This window comes from Ranitomeya variabilis, chromosome 6 (genome assembly GCF_051348905.1).
Source record: "Ranitomeya variabilis isolate aRanVar5 chromosome 6, aRanVar5.hap1, whole genome shotgun sequence".
Lineage (NCBI taxonomy): Eukaryota > Metazoa > Chordata > Amphibia > Anura > Dendrobatidae > Ranitomeya > Ranitomeya variabilis.
This window is the reverse complement of record NC_135237.1, coordinates 561,147,836-561,168,734: the sequence shown is the minus strand read 5'-3', so window position 1 is coordinate 561,168,734 and position 20,899 is coordinate 561,147,836. Positions and strand designations below refer to the sequence as shown.

General features: G+C 51.7%; 1 protein-coding gene across 7 annotated transcripts in view; it reads left to right on the top strand.

Moving 5' to 3' along the window:
• Window positions 1-20,899, top strand: part of TSNARE1 (t-SNARE domain containing 1) — a 248,681-nt gene that overhangs the window by 129,835 nt on the left and 97,947 nt on the right. For all 7 annotated transcript variants that reach the window (XM_077271329.1, XM_077271328.1, XM_077271326.1 and 4 more), the window contains 3 exons: window positions 4,554-4,709; window positions 13,353-13,425; window positions 18,134-18,216. In XM_077271329.1, coding sequence (XP_077127444.1) covers window positions 4,554-4,709; window positions 13,353-13,425; window positions 18,134-18,216 — 312 coding nt within the window. The remainder of the gene's footprint in view (window positions 1-4,553; window positions 4,710-13,352; window positions 13,426-18,133; window positions 18,217-20,899) is intronic.

Below are 20,899 nucleotides of genomic sequence, written 5' to 3'. Positions count from 1 at the left end.
GGGAATACAACAACATAATTACTGTCTTCCTGTCCCTGTTATAATGTTTCTCCTGCTTTGCTTTTTTCTTACTTTTGTTCCTCTGAAGTTGCAACATTTCTTTATGACTTGAAGCAAGTCTGTGTTACATGGTGTGGTAGTCTGCTATACAGCAGATGCAATCCTGTCTCCCAGTCAGTACAGTACTGGCCCGTAATGATAATATTGCCGCTCCTACAATGTTTCCCTCTTGTTTTGCTGTAAATTGCAGCATTTATCGACATTGGGGGAAAGAACTTGAGACGTTAGTGCTCCATAGAGAGGCAGTATCCTGTACGGCAGATACAACTTTCTGTCTACAGGGTTAGGCCACAGTGACCGGTCCCTGGGATGTTGGCTTACTGAAGCTGCAAAATTTTATGGCACCAGTGTGAAGAACTTAGATGAAGTCTGTGTCGCCCCCGGAGAGGCAGTCTCCTGTACAGCTGAGAGTGCCAGGGATCGTAGGGGAGAGTAGGACGTCACCTCTGCCCCCTTCTGAGACCCCAGTTTTGGAGCCCTCTGTCTTTGCTCTATCTGGGTGACACCGTTAGGTAGGAGTGCTGCCGTACAGGAGTGTAGGAAAGCTGGGTGATGGCGCTTTCCCAGGTGGGACGTCTCTGCACATCTATAGAACGATGGGGCCCCCGATAAGCTTTCCCCGGACGAGGCCGCCATGTCTCTGGCTCCGGGTGCTGCTCTCCGGCTGGGCTGTGCGGTGAGACTAGTCGGCCTGCGAGCCGAATCCTTAAGTCCAAGCATCTTCGTCATGGCGGCTCCTGACGGGAGCTCAGATAACGGACTGCGCCCTTCACCCTCTCGTTTTCATTTTCCGCTTGTCACCCAGTTTTCTAGAGTCCCTGAATACCGCCAGTCTATCTGCTCTTGTCAGTCCAGACCGCCTAGTGTTTGCATTCTGTTCGGTGAAGCAGGAGGCCCAGGATGAACTGGATGAACAGAAGATTGTAGATGGTATAGTCAGATGTATACCCACCTTGTTCTGCAGATCATTCTCCGTGCTCTTTCCCTGTGCCAGTCTTCACTGCAGCGTCGGCATTGCGGTCATGAATCTGGGAGCTCAGGATGAGCAAATCTACAACTGCACGTCCAATACTCCCATCGGGCTGGAAATAGCCGCGTGAACCTTCCCTGAGACATTCAAGTCATAAGATGTCTGGATTTCTTGTGGTTGGTGCCCTCGCTGATATTTTGTGACTGTTGCATCGGTTCTTGCGACGTTTTCCTTAGGTTATAATGATTGGGGTCTGACTCCCACCATTGACCAAAAGTGGTGTCTCCAGGCTCCCGGGTGCCAGCACGAATGTCTTCCATCATGGCCACTTATACTCCCTTCTCGGCACTAAAGGGGCCTAGCAGCCCACCGCTCGCTCAGACAATGCCTAGGTCCAGTCCCCTTTAAGAGGGTGTAGCTCCCAGTGCCCGTCGGTGACCCCGTAGGCCGGAGGTGGTGGGCTCTTCCCTCCTGTTCTGCAGGTTTCCGCTCCCCTCTCCAGTCGCTTACACGGAGCACAAAGCCTCCATTAATTAAAGCAGAGTTTGGACGGGGGGGCCGCGGCTTTGTGCGGATTAACAGCTAAAAGGTCCCCGCTGGTTTAATTGTTTAATTAGCTTAAATGTTCTCCATTGTACAATGGCTGACGGTTGCCAGGAGCGGCCGCCGTGTCATTACCCGTCTGGAGCGCGCCGGCACAACGTGGCGTTACTGAATGTGGAGGACAGGGGTGCAGGGGGCGACCCGGGACCACCCTCCTCATCTGGGCCCATTATATGCCGGAAAGTTCTGCTACTTCCCATACACTTTACAATTCCACAAACATCTCAGGATCTCGGCTCGGTGGCTGAAAAGTGGCAACCGATGTACCTGGCCACGGGCAGATCACCTGCACCGATACATTGTAGCAAACGGTCAGAGCAGAAGAGAAGTTTGTGTCGCTTGTGTATCGCTGGCGGTGTATGCCATATTATGTGCCGTATCGCTGGTGGTGTATGCCATATTATGTGCCGTATCGCTGGCGGTGTATGCCATATTATGTGCCGTATCGCTGGCGGTGTATGCCATATTATGAGCCATATCGCTGGCGGTGTATGCCATATTATGTGCCGTATCGCTGGCGGTGTATGCCATATTATAAGCCGTATCGCTGGCGGTGTATGCCATATTATGTGCTGTATCGCTGGCGGTGTATGCCATATTATGTGCCGTATCGCTGGCGGTGTATGCCATATTATGTGCCGTATCGCTGGCGGTGTATGCCATATTATGTGCCGTATCGCTGGCGGTGTATGCCATATTATGAGCCATATCGCTGGCGGTGTATGCCATATTATGTGCCGTATCGCTGGCGGTGTATGCCATATTATAAGCCGTATCGCTGGCGGTGTATGCCATATTATGTGCCGTATCGCTGGTGGTGTATGCCATATTATGTGCCGTATCGCTGGCGGTGTATGCCATATTATGTGCCGTATCGCTGGCGGTGTATGCCATATTATAAGCCGTATCGCTGGCGGTGTATGCCATATTATGTGCTGTATCGCTGGCGGTGTATGCCATATTATGTGCCGTATCGCTGGCGGTGTATGCCGTATTATGTGCCGTATCGCTGGTGGTGTATGCCATATTATGTGCCGTATCACTGGCGGTGTATGCCATATTATGTGCCGTATCGCTGGCGGTGTATGCCATATTATGTGCCGTATCGCTGGTGGTGTATGCCATATTATGAGCCGTATCGCTGGCGGTGTATGCCATATTATAAGCCGTATCGCTGGCGGTGTATGCCGTATTATGTGCCGTATCGCTGGTGGTGTATGCCATATTATGTGCCGTATCACTGGCGGTGTATGCCATATTATGTGCCGTATCGCTGGCGGTGTATGCCATATTATGTGCCGTATCGCTGGCGGTGTATGCCATATTATGTGCCGTATCGCTGGCGGTGTATGCCATATTATAAGCCGTATCGCTGGCGGTGTATGCCATATTATGTGCTGTATCGCTGGCGGTGTATGCCATATTATGTGCCGTATCGCTGGCGGTGTATGCCATATTATGTGCCGTATCGCTGGCGGTGTATGCCATATTATGTGCCGTATCGCTGGCGGTGTATGCCATATTATGTGCCGTATCGCTGGTGGTGTATGCCATATTATGTGCCGTATCGCTGGCGGTGTATGCCATATTATGTGCCGTATCGCTGGCGGTGTATGCCGTATTATGTGCCGTATCGCTGGCGGTGTATGCCATATTATGTGCCGTATCGCTGGCGGTGTATGCCATATTATGTGCCGTATCGCTGGCGGTGTATGCCATATTATGAGCTGTATCGCTGGCGGTGTATGCCATATTATGTGCCGTATCGCTGGTGGTGTATGCCATATTATGAGCTGTATCGCTGGCGGTGTATGCCATATTATGTGCCGTATCGCTGGCGGTGTATGCCATATTATGTGCCGTATCGCTGGCGGTGTATGCCATATTATGTGCCGTATCGCTGGTGGTGTATGCCATATTATGAGCGGTATCGCTGGCGGTGTATGCCATATTGCGTGCCGTATCGCTGGCGGTGTATGCCATATTGCGTGCCGTATCACTGGCGGTGTATGCCATATTATGTGCCGTATCGCTGGTGGTGTATGCCATATTATGTGCCGTATCGCTGGTGGTGTATGCCATATTATGTGCCGTATCGCTGGCGGTGTATGCCATATTATGAGCCGTATCGCTGGCGGTGTATGCCATATTATGTGCCGTATCGCTGGCGGTGTATGCCATATTATGTGCCGTATCGCTGGCGGTGTATGCCATATTATGTGCCGTATCGCTGGTGGTGTATGCCATATTATGAGCGGTATCGCTGGCGGTGTATGCCATATTGCGTGCCGTATCACTGGCGGTGTATGCCATATTATGTGCCGTATCGCTGGTGGTGTATGCCATATTATGTGCCGTATCGCTGGTGGTGTATGCCATATTATGTGCCGTATCGCTGGCGGTGTATGCCATATTATGTGCCGTATCGCTGGCGGTGTATGCCATATTATGTGCCGTATCGCTGGTGGTGTATGCCGTATTATGTGCTGTATCGCTGGCGGTGTATGCCATATTATGTGCCGTATCGCTGGCGGTGTATGCCATATTATGTGCCGTATCGCTGGCGGTGTATGCCATATTATGTGCCGTATCGCTGGTGGTGTATGCCGTATTATGTGCTGTATCGCTGGCGGTGTATGCCATATTATGTGCCGTATCGCTGGTGGTGTATGCCATATTATGAGCCGTATCGCTGGCGGTGTATGCCATATTATGTGCCGTATCGCTGGCGGTGTATGCCATATTATGTGCCGTATCGCTGGCGGTGTATGCCGTATTATGAGCGGTATCGCTGGCGGTGTATGCCATAAATGCCGTTTTGCGTCTGTCGCCATATTGTGAGCCGTATCGCTGGCACCGTGCGCGGCCCCCAGTGGCAGATATATTGGTGTGTTAACCCCTTCCTCTTCTCTCCCTGCAGAGCCCTCGCTCCCCTTTCTCTGACATTGAGGACGATGAGAATATCTTTAATGGTGGTGATGAGCAGCGGCCGAGCCGGGACCAGGACGTGTCCGAGATCACAGAGGAAGATCTTGACCAGATCCATCAGAAAGAGGAGGCTATAAAGCAAATTGAGGTATGACCCATCGCCTGTCCCCTGCAGAGCCGAGGTGCGACCCATCTCCTGTCCCCTGCAGAGCCGAGGTGCGACCCATCTCCTGTCCCCTGCAGAGCCGACGTGCGACCATTGCCTGTCCCCTGCAGAGCCGAGGTGCGACCCATCACCTGTCCCCTGTAGAGCCGAGGTGCGATCCATTGCCTGTGCCCTGCAGAGCCGAGGTGCAGCTAATCACCTGTCCACAGAGCCGAGGTGCAACCCATCACCTGTCCCCTGCAGAGCCGAGGTGCGACCCATCACCTGTCCCCTGCAGAGCAGAGGTGCCACCCACCACCTATCCCCTGCAGAGCCGAGGTGCCACCCACCACCTGTCCCCTGCAGAGCCGAGGTGCGACCCATCACTTGTCCCCTGCAGAGCCGAGGTGCCACCCACCACCTATCCCCTGCAGAGCCGAGGTGCCACCCACCACCTGTCCCCTGCAGAGCCGAGGTGCAGCCAATCACCTGTCCCCTGCAGAGCCGAGGTGCCACCCACCACATATCCCCTGCAGAGCCGAGGTGCAGCCAATCACCTGTCCACAGAGCCAAGGTGCAACCCACCACCTGTCCCCTGCAGAGCCGAGGTGCAGCCAATCACCTGTCCACAGAGCCGAGGTGCGACCCATCTCCTGTCCCCTGCAGAGCCGAGGTGCAATCCATCACCTGTCCCCTGCAGAGCCGAGGTGCGACCCATCACCTGTCCCCTGCAGAGCCGAGGTGCGACCCACCACTTGTTCCCCCTTTGGGGGTCTCGCAGTGACTGCCGCCTGTTCCCCTTGAGGTGACTTATCTCTGGATTCATTCCTGCGGCCCCCCGTACTGCTGCGGAGCTGCACCCCACTTCCCTCCACCTGCACAGACCTCTAATGGAGTTCAACCTCATTTTTCTTCTCTCCGGCTCCTTGACAATAAGGCCGTCGTTTGGCACGGGGACGTTTCTCGCCGGCCGGTGTCACAGCCGCAATATCAGGAGATTTACAGCCCTGGAGAATCCAAAATTCAATCTACAAACAAAATTGAATCCGTCCAGACGATGGTTCAGATCTTGCTAAGAAGGAGAGAAATTGAGGGCAGAAAGTTGAGTCGAAAAGATAGAGAAAAAATAGTTGGGTTGAAAGACTTAATAGTGCCACGAAAATGAGATTTCCTGATATCAGTCATGGCCCTGGAGATATTTATATTACTCGGCACATCCTGCGCCTCCTGCTTCAGGAATAGAATTCTAGACCTGCAGTTGAGACTGACACTCGCAGAACAGCTTACTGTATCCCCACTCCTATAGTCATCAGGGGCCGTCTCCGACCATAAAGCTATGGAAAACTTAATCCCCCTCCCGTCTGCTGCTAAATCTGCTAATCAGTACTTTACATTGCAGCACTGCTCTATAGGGACACAAATGACGGATAACCTCAGACTGTCTCCAATGCCAATAGTGCTGCCACTTTGATTGTGTCCTATAAGAGCAGAGATGCAGTGTAAAGCATTGGGAAAAGGGGTAGGGATATTTGTGGGTTCCGAGCAAAAGACTCTCAGTAGGCCCCTTTAACTCATACCACAATTCATGATGCACAAATACAGCAGAGAAGTTTAGGTGTAGTACAATGCTAAAGATTTCACTTCTTACATTACATGAGTGACATCTATCGTAAATTCTACAATAGGTCAGGAACTGGACAGTAAAGTTCTCTATACAGGATAATGAGCCCCATATATTGCTCCATACAGTATTATGGGCACCACATAGTCCTCCATACAGTATTATGGGCCCCACAGTCCTCCATACAGTATTATGGGCACCACATAGTCCTCCATACAGTATTATGGGCACCACATAGTCCTCCATACAGTATGATGGGCACCACATAGTCCTCCATACAGTATGATGGGCACCACATAGTCCTCCATACAGTATGATGGGCACCACATTGTCCTCCATACAGTATTATGGGCACCACATAGTCCTCCATACAGTATTATGGGCACCACATAGTCCTCCATACAGTATTATGGGCACCACATAGTCCTCCATACAGTATTATGGGCACCACATAGTCCTCCATACAGTATTATGGGCCCCACAGTCCTCCATACAGTATTATGGGAACCACATAATCCTCCATACAGCATTATGGGCACCACATAGTCATCCATACAATATTGTAGGCACCACATAGTCCTCCATACAGCATTTTGGGCACCATATAGTCCTCCATACAGTATTATGGGCACCACAAAGTCCTCCATACAGTATTATGGGCACCACATAGTCCTCCATACAGTATTATGGGCACCACATAGTCCTCCATACAGTATTATGGGCACCACATAGTCCTCCATACAGAATAATGAGCCCCATACATTGCTCTATACAGAAGGAGCCCCATATAATGCTCCAGACAGTATAATGGATCCATATAAAGCTCCATACAGTATAATGGACCCCATATAATGCTCCATACAGTATAATGGACCCCATATAATGCTCCATACATTTAAAAAATAAATTAAGTACTCAGCTCTCTTGTTCCCCACATCTCCGGTGTCCTCAGCGTCTTATGACTCTCAGCAGTGCTCAGCACAGAGGACGCGCTGTAGTGATGTCATGACGCCCTCTGCCCTGAGACGTCAGAGTCAGAAGACATTGGAGCTGCTGGGAACGAGGAGTATTTGAGAGGGAGACCGATGCCAGAATTGGCACCGACCTCCCGTGACTCGCGGGCCCCATATCGTGCTGGTATCCCTGATGTTGAGTTGGCTCCCCGTTTCGTCCAGGGCCCTAGCACTTGCCCGGGTGCGCCGGATTGTGTGCCGGCCCTGGGAAGGCACCTCGAGTGTCAGTTGATACAAGAAATGGATTTCAATTTGCCTCAATGTTGACAGGTAATGCAGAGCTGAAGTAATTGTATCCAAATAGAGCAGTGCTGCAGTGTAAAGAATGGGGAGGGACAGAGAGCAGCCCTGATCCTCTTATGAGACCGTATATAGTTATCAGATCTCCTTTCTCATCAGAGCTTCAAGGCTTTTTCTCTGACAGTTCCCATTGCTTTACACTGCAGTTCTGCTCTATCGGACACGTGATCAGTGACTCCATTGTGAGATTATTATTTATTATTATTATAGCGCCATTTATTCCATGGCGCTTTACATGTGAGGAGGGGTATACATAATAAAAACAAGTACAATAATCTTAAACAATACAAGTCACAACTGGTACAGGAGGAGAGAGGACCCTGCCCGCGAGATCAGAATGATTGTAGACCGCGACCTGTAGGCCGAGGGGGAGACCCCCACTAATAAAGTGTCCCGATACCCGGAGTAATATCTGATTGTGCAGAGCCAAATAAAAACTGCCGACTTGTCGAGTGGAGCAGAATCCTATGCTGTATCCTTAAACAGGGGCCCCCAGAGTCCCTCTCGGAGTGGAGCAGAATCCTGTGCCTGGGACCTTGCATCGGGACCCCTTTGGGAATGGAGAAGAATCCTGTGCCTAGTCCTCGCTCAGTGACCCCCAGGCCCCTTTAGGAATGGAGCAGAAACTTGTGCCGGGTCCTCGCTCCATAACTCCCAGGTCCATGCTGGGAATGGAGCAGAATCCTATGCCGGGTCCTTGATCTGGGACCCCTCTGAGAATGGAGCAGAATCCTGTGTCTGGTCCTCGCTCCATGATCCCCGTTACCTTGCTGGGAACAGAGCAGAATCCTGTGCCCGGGTCCTCACTCCATGAACCTCGGTACCCTGCTGGGAACAGAGCAGAATCCTGTGCCCGGGTCCTCGCTCCATGATCCCCAGTACCCTGCTGGGAACTGAGCAGAATCCTGTGCCCGGGTCCTCGCTCCATGATCCCCGGTACCCTGCTGGGAACAGAGCAGAACCCTGTGCCAGGTCCTTGATCCATGTTGCCCGATACCCTGCTGGGAACAGCAGAATCCTGTGCCCGGGTCCTTGCTCCGGGACCCCTCTGGGAATGGAGCAGAATCCTGTGCCCGGGTCCTTGATCTGGGACCCATCTGAGAATGGAGCAGAATCCTGTGCCCGGGTCCTTTATCTGGGACCTCTCTGGAAATGGAGCAGAATCCTGTGCCTGGGTCCTCACTTCATGATCCCCGATACCCTGCTGGGAACAGAGCAGAATCATGTGCCCGGGTCCTCGCTCCATGATCCCCGATATCCTGCTGGGAACAGAGCAGAATCCTGTGCCCGGGTCCTTGATCCATGATGCCCGATACCCTTCTGGGAACAGAGCAGAATCCTGTGCCGGGTCTTCGCTCCATGATCCACGGTACCCTGCTGGGAATGGAGCAGAATCCTGTTCCTGGTTCTCGCTCAATAACCCCGGGACCCCTCTGGGAACAGAGCAGAATCCTGTGCCGGGTCCTCGCTCCATAATCCCCTATACCCTGCGGGGAACAGAGCAGAATCCTGTGTCTGGTCCTCGCTCCATGATCCCCGTTACCTTGCTGGAAACAGAGCAGAATCCTGTGCCCGGGTCCTCGCTCCATGAACCCCGGTACCCTGCTGGGAACAGAGCAGAATCCTGTGCCAGGTCCTCGCTCCATGATCCCCGGTACCCTGCTGGGAACAGAGCAGAATCCTGTGCCAGGTCCTCGCTCCATGATCCCCGGTACCCTGCTGGTAACAGAGCAGAATCCTGTGTCTGGTCCTCGCTCCATGATCCCCGTTACCTTGCTGGGAACAGAGCAGAATCCTGTGCTCGGGTCCTCGCTCCATGATCCCCGGTACCCTGCTGGGAACAGAGCAGAATCCTGTGCCCGGGTCCTCGCTCCATGATCCCCGGTACCCTGCTGGTAACAGAGCAGAATCCTGTGCCCGGGTCCTCGCTTCAAGGTTCCCGGTACCCTGCTGGTAACAGAGCAGAATCCTGTGTCTGGTCCTCGCTCCATGATCCCCGTTACCTTGCTGGGAACAGAGCAGAATCCTGTGCCGGGTCCTCGCTCCATAATCCCCTATACCCTGCGGGGAACAGAGTAGAATCCTGTGCCCGGGTCCTCGCTCCATGATCCCCGGTACCCTGCTGGTAACAGAGCAGAATCCTGTGCCCGGGTCCTCGCTCCATGATCCCCGGTACCCTGCTGGTAACAGAGCAGAATCCTGTGCCCGGGTCCTTGCTCCATGATCCCCGGTACCCTGCTGGTAACAGAGCAGATTCCTGTGCCCGGGTCCTCGCTCCATGATCCCCGGTACCCTGCTGGGAACAGAGCAGAATCCTGTGCCCGGGTCCTCGCTCCATGATCCCCGGTACCCTGCTGGGAACAGAGCAGAATCCTGTGTCCGGGTCCTCACTCCATGATCCCCAGTACCCTGCTGGGAATGGAGCAGACTCCTGTTCCGGGTTCTTGCTCAATGACTCCGGGACCCCCTCTAGGGAACAGAGCAGAATCCTGTGCCTGGGTCCCCACTCCGTGACTTTGTCTGTTAGTCAGTTGACTGCTGATCTGCTCCGGACTACACAGTAAAGCTGCAGTGCCAGCAGCAGACGATCCGCAGCCTGTTTTGAGAGAAGAGCAGTGTTCGATATGTATTATAGTAAAAAGCTGATGGAAATAACATCTGATGGTGCTGTCACTTTAAGAGGGTTACAATGCAATCTTAACACTGATGAGTCCTTGCTTCCCTCCGGTGCCGGCTGTGTCCTCCGTATACCTGGGCGATATCCTATATACCTTCCCCGCATTCACTGACTACAGGAGCAGACTCCAGAATAGAAACTATGAAGGCATTAATTTCTTCCTCCTAATCGCGCCGTCCACTTCAAAGAGAAACATCAAATGACGAGAACGACTCGGGGCGACGCTTTTATTTCAGTGATGTAACCTTCGCTCCTCAGTGAATCACACCTTCCCCCCTCCATTAGCGGAGGGGCCAGGATTGTAGGGATCCTTAACAAGCTGCTCCGAGAAACAAACAACCTGATCTGTCAATTTTTTTATACCTTTTGGGGCAGTTGTTACAAAAGAAACCTAATGTGCATTGTCAAGAAAAAAAAAAGCTTCACTTTTCAGTTCCAGTCATGCACTTGCAGCTCTCTGGCGACCCCTTACCCTCAAGTCAGTCAGGGAACTGCACCTATTTTAAGTAGTCGCCTGAGAGGCTGCCCTGTCATGTGCTGGTTATTGGGGCACTCTGCGGTGAGGACGGTATATATATCCCCAGGCCGGGAGTACATCTGTAAAGCTCCGGTCCGTCACTGCCACGATCCCCCAATAACACCAGAACACTATGCTGCCACCAGTTTCTCGTCAGATATAAGCCGGTCCGTTACCAAGCCTATATCGGGTCAGAAACCAACCCCAGGTAGCGTGAATTTGCACAGAGTATGTGTCGGATCGATCATAAAGTAAAAAGAACGAACCTAGCAAATTTACAAGTTTACTCCAAGAAAATCGGCAGTGTTATAAAATAAAAGGATAAAACTACGAAACATACTAAATCTCAGTCAACAGGTATGACGTGTCGATAAAAGGGAGGAGAGTTCCCAGATAACTGACTCAGTACGCCAGCATGGTGTTTTCAGCTGTCTCTAGGGCTCTGAATAATGGCTAAAAATGGACGTTTCTGTTTTATGCTACAGCCATAAACTTAGGGACTCCCAATTTGCTGACCTCACATATGGGCTGTTTTCTGGGAGGAACCTAAAGCTTGGAAAGTTATCAATAACTTCTTTTCTCCATATCTTTGGCCTGGAAGCTCCCAGGCCAACGATACTGGCATTATTTTTTCTCCTGCAATTTTACCGTTCTTTAGAGTCCAAACACGGTATGTCTGATTTACTGGTGGTCAGAAATTTATTTCCCAGGTTTCTGAAGGCCTAAATGCTGCAGTACGATGCCATGCATAGCCCCAAGTGCCCAGATCCTGGAAATCTAATTTTCATGTTTCTAGGATTGTGTGTTATTTAATTTGACTTTGAGTGTTACGCCTAGAAGACAAGGGGATTTTTGGCGGGAAACCACATTCAGCTCTGCTAGCTGCTAGCAGGCACTAAACTCGCATTCCACAGTGACCATTTGCCTGAAGGGAGGGGGGTAGAAATTCACAGAGCGGCAGAGCAGAGAGAGGGGGCTGCAGCACTGAGAGGGAGCTGCGTGCGTGGCTTGGTCCCACAGAGTAAATGGAAAAAATAAGCCATATCTTCCTTCATTGTACAGGAAGAGGAGGAGGTGAGCTGTGACTTCACCTATTGTGATTGGTGGATCCTGTGTTATCTACTGTATATAGAGGTGTTATCATTGTACAGGAGGAGGTGAGCTGTGACACCACCTATTGTGAATGGTGGATCCTGTGTTATCTACTGTATATAGAGGTGTTATCAGTCATTGTACAGGAGGAGGAGGTGAGCTGTGATATAATCTATTGTGAAGGGTGGATCCTGTGTTATCTCCTGTATATAGAGGTGTTATCAGTCATTGTACAGGAGGAGGAGGTGAGCTGTGACATCACCTATTGTGAATGGTGGATCCTGTGTTATCTACTGTATATAGAGGTGTTATCAGTCATTGTACAGGAGGAGGAGGTGAGCTGTGACACCACCTATTGTGAATGGTGGATCCTGTGTTATCTACTGTATATAGAGGTGTTATCAGTCATTGTACAGGAGGAGGAGGTGAGCTGTGACATCACCTATTGTGAATGGTGGATCCTGTGTTATCTACTGTATATAGAGGTATTATCAGTCATTGTACAGGAGGAGGGGGAGGTGAGCTGTGATATCACCTATTGTGAATGGTGGATCCTGTGTTATCTACTGTACATAGAGGTGTTATCAGTCATTGTACAGGAGGAGGAGGTGAGCTGTGACATCACCTCTTGTGAATGGAGGGTTCTGTTATTTAACACCTCTGTACCCTGCTGATATCAGTCATTGTTACCCTGCCTCTGCTGATAATGAGCATGCTGATAATGCTTCCTGATAGTGCAAGAAGTATGAGTCTAGAATAATCCCTGTGGCCAGTGTGAACGTTGCAAGATTACTAATTGTATTTTTAATAAAGCTTGTCACATGAAAAATAAAACATGTCCAAATTATATTTTTATAAAAATACAAGAAACACTAAAACCTGATGTAAATAGGTTATTTTCTTACCGCACATTCCCTTTAAATGTGAGATTCATATCCCGTCAGAACATTAGTAAGTGGGTGGGGGGTTAATAGATGAGATTTGGCCATTGCTCCCCCTCACCTTTTCTGCTTTCGTGGTCTCTGACGTTGATGCTTTGCAGGACGTTTATGTTTGGGTTTTCTGAGTGCCGGTGCTGCCCCTCATTTATAGTTTGGTCGTGCTAGTAATGGTGGCCTATAGAGCTGTGTGCCCATGATGGTCGATGCCGGGCCTCACCCCCACATCACCGTACATTAGACCCCTTACTGGTTTCTCAGTGTGCGGTCTCCAGCTCCGTAGTCACTCCGGGTACATCGCCCCATCACATCGCAGGACGTGCCCGGTACCGGACTCTGCGCTGCCAAAAAAGTAACAACTTCTGAAACTTTGTATCAAAGAGGGAAGCGATCCTGTTGGTTCCATTACATGTAGAGCTGCATTCAGACCCCGTCACTAATCGCCTCTTATCATCCCGTTGGTTATTTTTTTCTTTTCTTTTTTGCAGAGTGATATGTTGGATGTCAATCAGATAATGAAAGATTTGGCATCTATAGTGTATGATCAAGGTCAGGATATAGGTATGTATACAATCTGTTTATTACGGGTTTATTATGTGTTTTATTATTCACCTGCTTTAGTGGCCGATATTTTCTGAGATAAATACACATTTCTTCTAGTCCACGTTGCCGTCTGTGTGCGGCTGAGAAACGTTGCAGATATTTTACTTTACAATAAGGATTTTAATCCAATCACATCCAGAGCTGCATTGAAATGTTTGGAATGTAAAGCCTTCTTTTTTTTGTAAATAATATACCGGTATATATTTTTTTTTTTACTAATTCTGTATTTTTTTTTTTATTCTAATTTTTACTTGATTGTGGAAGCTGAAATCTTAGCTGAACTGCTCTGCTCTGGGAATGACATCTGGATGTGAGAAACGTCAGTTGGATGGCAGAGTGGTGTGGGCATGCTCTGTGGCTGTGCAGGAAGATGTGGGCATGCTCTGTGGCTGTGCAGGAAGATGTGGGCATGCTCTGTGAGTGCAGGAAGAAGTTCTTGGCATGCTCTGACTGTGCAGGAAGATGTTGGAATGCTCTGTGACTGCAGGAACATGTGGGCATGCTCCGCTGCTGTGCAGGAAGATGTTGTGGGCATGCTATGTGACTGCAGTAAGATGATGTGGGCATGCTCTGTGACTGCAGGCAGATGTGGGCATGCTCTGTGACTGCGGGAGCAGTTGTTCACATGCTCTTTGACACTGGGATAACTATTCTGGGCATGCTCTGAATATGTGGGAGTGCCTTGTTTGTGGGTATGCTCTGCCACTATACTGGAGTGTGTTGTGGGCATCCTCTGCCATTGGATGGGAGAGGGCTGGATGGTATGCTCTGCTCCTGGACAGGAGAGTTTTTGATGGGCATGCTTTTCAGGAGTGTGTTGGTGAGCATCCTCTGCCCTTGTGTGGGAGATTGCCCTTAACTGGAGAGTGCTGGCAGGCATGCTCTGACTCTGGATGGAAGAGTGCTGGTGGGCATACTCTGCCACATTATGGGACAGTTGTAGTCATGCTTAGTGATGGTTTGGAGAGTGCTGGCGCTCATGCTCTGCCACTTTATGGGACACTTGTGGGCATGCTCGCTGATGGTTTCGGAGCGTGCTGGCGATCATGCTCTGCCACATTATGGGACACTCGTGGGCATGCTCGGTGATGGTTTGGAGAGTGCTGGTGGGCATGCTCTACCACATTATGGGACACTTGTGGGCATGCTCGGTGATGGTTTGGAGAGTGCTGGTGGGCATGCTCTACCACATTACGGGACACTTCTGGGCATGCTCGGTGATGGTTTGGAGAGTGCTGGCAATCATGCTCTGCCACATTATAGGACACTTGTGGGCATGCTCGGTGATGGTTCGGAGAGTGCGGGTGGGCATGCTCTACCACATTTTGGGACACTTGTGGGCATGCTCGGTGATGGTTTGGAGAGTGCTGGCGATCATGCTCTGTCACATTATGGGACACTTGTGGGCATGCTCGGTGATGATTTCGGAGAGTGCTGGCGATCATGCTCTGCCACATTATGGGACACTTGTGGGCATGCTCGGTGATGGTTTGGAGAGTGCTGGCGATCATGCTCTGTCACATTATGGGACACTTGTGGGCATGCTCGGTGATGGTTCGGAGAGTGCGGGTGGGCATGCTCTGTCACATTATGGGACACTTGTGGGCATGCTCGGTGATGGTTCGGAGAGTGCGGGTGGGCATGCTCTACCACATTATGGGACACTTGTGGGCATGCTCGGTGATGGTTTGGAGAGTGCTGGCGATCATGCTCTGCCACATTATAGGACACTTGTGGGCATGCTCGGTGATGGTTCGGAGAGTGCGGGTGGGCATGCTCTACCACATTATGGGACACTTGTGGGCATGCTCGGTGATGGTTCGGAGAGTGCGGGTGGGCATGCTCTACCACATTACGGGACACTTGTGGGCATGCTCGGTGATGGTTTGGAGAGTGCTGGTGGGCATGCTCTACCACATTATGGGACACTCGTGGGCATGCTCGGTGATGGTTTGGAGAGTGCTGGTGGGCATGCTCTACCACATTATGGGACACTCGTGGGCATGCTCGGTGATGGTTTGGAGAGTGCTGGTGGGCATGCTCTACCACATTATGGGACACTTGTGGGCATGCTCGGTGATGGTTTGGAGAGTGCTGGCAATCATGCTCTGCCACATTATAGGACACTTGTGGGCATGCTCGGTGATGGTTCGGAGAGTGCGGGTGGGCATGCTCTACCACATTATGGGACACTTGTGGGCATGCTCGGTGATGGTTTGGAGAGTGCGGGTGGGCATGCTCTGCCACATTATGGGACACTTGTGGGCATGCTCGGTGATGGTTCGGAGAGTGCGGGTGGGCATGCTCTACCACATTATGGGACACTTGTGGGCATGCTCGGTGATGGTTCGGAGAGTGCGGGTGGGCATGCTCTGCCACATTATAGGACACTTGTGGGCATGCTCGGTGATGGTTCGGAGAGTGCGGGTGGGCATGCTCTACCACATTATGGGACACTTGTGGGCATGCTCGGTGATGGTTTGGAGAGTGCTGGTGGGCATGCTCTACCACATTATGGGACACTTGTGGGCATGCTCGGTGATGGTTTGGAGAGTGCTGGTGGGCATGCTCTACCACATTACGGGACACTTCTGGGCATGCTCGGTGATGGTTTGGAGAGTGCTGGCAATCATGCTCTGCCACATTATAGGACACTTGTGGGCATGCTCGGTGATGGTTCGGAGAGTGCGGGTGGGCATGCTCTACCACATTTTGGGACACTTGTGGGCATGCTCGGTGATGGTTTGGAGAGTGCTGGCGATCATGCTCTGTCACATTATGGGACACTTGTGGGCATGCTCGGTGATGATTTCGGAGAGTGCTGGCGATCATGCTCTGCCACATTATGGGACACTTGTGGGCATGCTCGGTGATGGTTTGGAGAGTGCTGGCGATCATGCTCTGTCACATTATGGGACACTTGTGGGCATGCTCGGTGATGGTTCGGAGAGTGCGGGTGGGCATGCTCTACCACATTATGGGACACTTGTGGGCATGCTCGGTGATGGTTTGGAGAGTGCTGGCGATCATGCTCTGCCACATTATAGGACACTTGTGGGCATGCTCGGTGATGGTTCGGAGAGTGCGGGTGGGCATGCTCTACCACATTATGGGACACTTGTGGGCATGCTCGGTGATGGTTCGGAGAGTGCGGGTGGGCATGCTCTACCACATTACGGGACACTTGTGGGCATGCTCGGTGATGGTTTGGAGAGTGCTGGTGGGCATGCTCTACCACATTATGGGACACTCGTGGGCATGCTCGGTGATGGTTTGGAGAGTGCTGGTGGGCATGCTCTACCACATTATGGGACACTCGTGGGCATGCTCGGTGATGGTTTGGAGAGTGCTGGTGGGCATGCTCTACCACATTATGGGACACTTGTGGGCATGCTCGGTGATGGTTTGGAGAGTGCTGGCAATCATGCTCTGCCACATTATAGGACACTTGTGGGCATGCTCGGTGATGGTTCGGAGAGTGCGGGTGGGCATGCTCTACCACATTATGGGACACTTGTGGGCATGCTCGGTGATGGTTTGGAGAGTGCGGGTGGGCATGCTCTGCCACATTATGGGACACTTGTGGGCATGCTCGGTGATGGTTCGGAGAGTGCGGGTGGGCATGCTCTGCCACATTATAGGACACTTGTGGGCATGCTCGGTGATGGTTCGGAGAGTGCGGGTGGGCATGCTCTACCACATTATGGGACACTTGTGGGCATGCTCGGTGATGATTTCGGAGAGTGCTGGCGATCATGCTCTGCCACATTATGGGACACTTGTGGACATGCTCGGTGATGGTTTGGAGAGTGCTGGTGATCATACTCTGCCACATTATGGGACACTTGTGGGCATGCTCGGTGATGGTTTGGAGAGTGCTGGTGGGCATGCTCTACCACATTACGGGACACTTGTGGGCATGCTCGCTGATGGTTTCGGAGCGTGCTGGCGATCATGCTCTGCCACATGGGACACTTGTGGGCATGCTCGGTGGTGGTTTGGAGAGTGCTGGTGGGCATGCTCTACCACATTATGGGACACTTGTGAGCATGCTCGGTGATGGTTTCGGAGAGTGCGGGTGGGCATGCTCTACCACATTATAGGACACTTGTGGACATGCTCGGTGATGGTTTCGTAGAGTGCTGGTGGGCATGCTCTACCACATTATGACATACTTGTGGGCATGCTCGGTGATGGTTTCGGAGAGTGCTGTTGCTGTGACAGCCTTTTTCTTGTGATTACACCATTAGATGATTTCGCACAGGTGATGGAGCCTCAGCCTATTGTGCAGACTTCCCACAAATTACAATAGACAGGCAGCATTTTTTTGCAGCTTTGGATGTGACTAGAGTATAAACAGTATTACTCCAGGTCGGATCAAGATAATAAAAGCAAAATATTTGCCAGGGCTGACGCTGCTTTAACCTGTGACATGCTGGTCACAAGTGTCGCTCAGGACATCCCCCTCGCAGGTCGGAGCCCGCTGGGAAGGCGCTGGGTTGGACGTCGCTCCGTCTCCTTCACGCTAATTGATATGGTGGCGATAGATTGAGGGGCGAGAATCCGCGCTCCACATTAATGGCATTAGCGGCGGCCGGCGTCTCTCGTCACTGTCCTATCGTGCCGCAGATACGCTCACGTCTAACGCTCTGTCCTGGATTTACAGATAGCATTGAAGCCAATATTGAGACGGCGTCATCTCATGTAGAATCTGCCAATCGCCACTTGGCCAAAGCAAGTCAGCACCAAGTAAGTAAGATTAGAGCCGCGGTATCAGTGCCGCGCAGGCACAACGCACCACACAAGCTGCTTAGTCCTTCCTCGCTGCTAATAACTGCCAAAAAAATCCTCATTGTGACATGAAATATGTGAAATTGTCCCCTCTATACAGCTGCAGAGCATCTCGTGTCCATGATTACAGGTCTAGGAACGGGTGGGATCGGGGGTCCATAGCTCGTTAGCCGCTGATTGGGGACCACGAGAGCCAAGGGATGAACCCGGCTGTCCAAAATGTTATTAGGGGGCTGCATTATGGCTATATAGGGGTGTTAGTTCAGTAATATTAGACATGGTGCTTGTAGACCGGCCGCTAATCGCCGTCACTCCATATTGTCATAAATGTCTCTATATCCAGTGACAGTTCGATAACCCAGCGTCAGTGCAGAGCGACCAATCAATAACCTGGCGTCAGTGCAGAGCGACCAATCAATAACCCGGGATCAGTGCACAGCGACCAATCGATAACCCGGCATCAGTGCAGAGCGACCAATCGATATCCCGGGATCAGTGCAGAGCGACCAATCGATAACCCGGCATCAGTGCAGAGCGACCAATCGATATCCCGGGATCAGTGCAGAGCGACCAATCGATAACCCGGCATCAGTGCAGAGCGACCAATCGATATCCCGGGATCAGTGCACAGCGACCAATCGATAACCCGGCGTCAGTGCAGAGCGACCAATCGATAACCCGGCATCAGTGCAGAGCGACCAATCGATAACCCGGGATCAGTGCACAGCGACCAATCGATAACCCGGCGTCAGTGCAGAGCGACCAGTCGATAACCCGGGATCATTGCAGAGCGACCAATCGATAACCCGGGATCAGTGCACAGCGACCAATCGATAACCCGGCGTCAGTGCAGAGCGACCAGTCGATAACCCGGCGTCAGTGCAGAGCGACCAATCGATAACCCGGGATCAGTGCACAGCGACCAATCGATAACCCGGCGTCTGTGCAGAGCGACCAATCGATAACCCGGCGTCAGTGCAGAGCGACCAATCGATAACCCGGCGTCAGTGCAGAGCGACCAATCGATAACAACGGGGTCAGTGCAGAGCGACCAATCGATAACCCGGCGTCAGTGCAGCGCGACCGATCGATAACCCGGCGTCAGTGCCGAGCGACCAATCAATAACCCGGTGTCAGTGCCGAGCGACCAATCGATAACCCCGGTGTCAGTGCCGAGCGACCAATCGATAACCCGGCGTCGGTGCAGAACGACCAATCGATAACCCGGCGTCAGTGCAGAGCGACCAATCGATAACCCGGCGTCAGTGCAGAACGACCAATCGATAACCCGGCGTCAGTGCAGAGCGACCAATCGATAACCCGGGATCAGTGCAGAACGACCAATCGATAACCCGGCGTCAGTGCAGAGCGACCAGTCGATAACCCGGCGTCAGTGCAGAACGACCAATCGATAACCCGGCGTCGGTGCAGAACGACAGATGTGGCCAAATATACAGGGGGCACTTACTTTTTCATCTACAAGTTTTTTCTGTAGCTGCATTAATAACAAAACGAAGAGCGGTATACAGAGGGTCAGTGATGGTGTAGAAGGTGCTGTACTATGGAGGGAGAGCTGTATACAGAGGGTCAGTGATGGTGTAGAAGGTGCTGTACTATGGAGGGAGAGCTGTATACAGAGGGTCAGTGATGGTGTAGAAGGTGCTGTACTATGGAGGGAGAGCTGTATACAGAGGGTCAGTGATGGTGTAGAAGATGCTGTACTATGGGGGAGAGCTGTATACAGAGGGTCAGTGATGGTGTAGAAGGTGCTGTACTATGGAGGGAGAGCTGTATACAGAGGGTCAGTGATGGTGTAGAAGGTGCTGTACTATGGGGACAGCTGTATACAGAGGGTCAGTGATGGTGTAGAAGGTGCTGTACTATGGAGGGAGAGCTGTATACAGAGGGTCAGTGATGGTGTAGAAGGTGCTGTACTATGGAGGGAGAGCTGTATACAGAGGGTCAGTGATGGTGTAGGAGGTTCTGTACTATGGAGGGAGAGCAGTATACAGAGGGTCAGTGATGGTGTAGGAGGTGCTGTACTATGGGGGAGAGCTGTATACAGAGGGTCAGTGATGGTGTAGGAGGTGCTGTACTATGGGGGAGAGCAGTATACAGAGGGTCAGTGATGGTGTAGGAGGTGCTGTACTATGGGGGGAGCGCGGTATACAGAGGGTCAGTGAGGTGTAGGAGGTGCTGTACTATGGGGGGAGCGCGGTATACAGAGGGTCAGTGATGGTGTAGAAGGTGCTGTAAAATGGAGGGAGAGCGGTATACAGAGGGTCAGTGATGGTGTAGGAGGTGCTGTACTATGGGGGGAGCGCGGTATACAGAGGGTCAGTGATGGTGTAGGAGGTGCTGTACTATGGGGGAGAGCAGTATACAGAGGGTCAGTGAGGTGTAGGAGGTGCTGTACTATGGAGGGAGAGCTGTATACAGAGGGTCAGTGATGGTGTAGGAGGTGCTGTACTATGGAGGGAGAGCGGTATACAGAGGGTCAGTGATGGTGTAGAAGGTGCTGTACTATGGAGGGAGAGCTGTATACAGAGGGTCAGTGATGGTGTAGAAGATGCTGTACTATGGGGGAGAGCTGTATACAGAGGGTCAGTGATGGTGTAGGAGGTGCTGTACTATGGAGGGA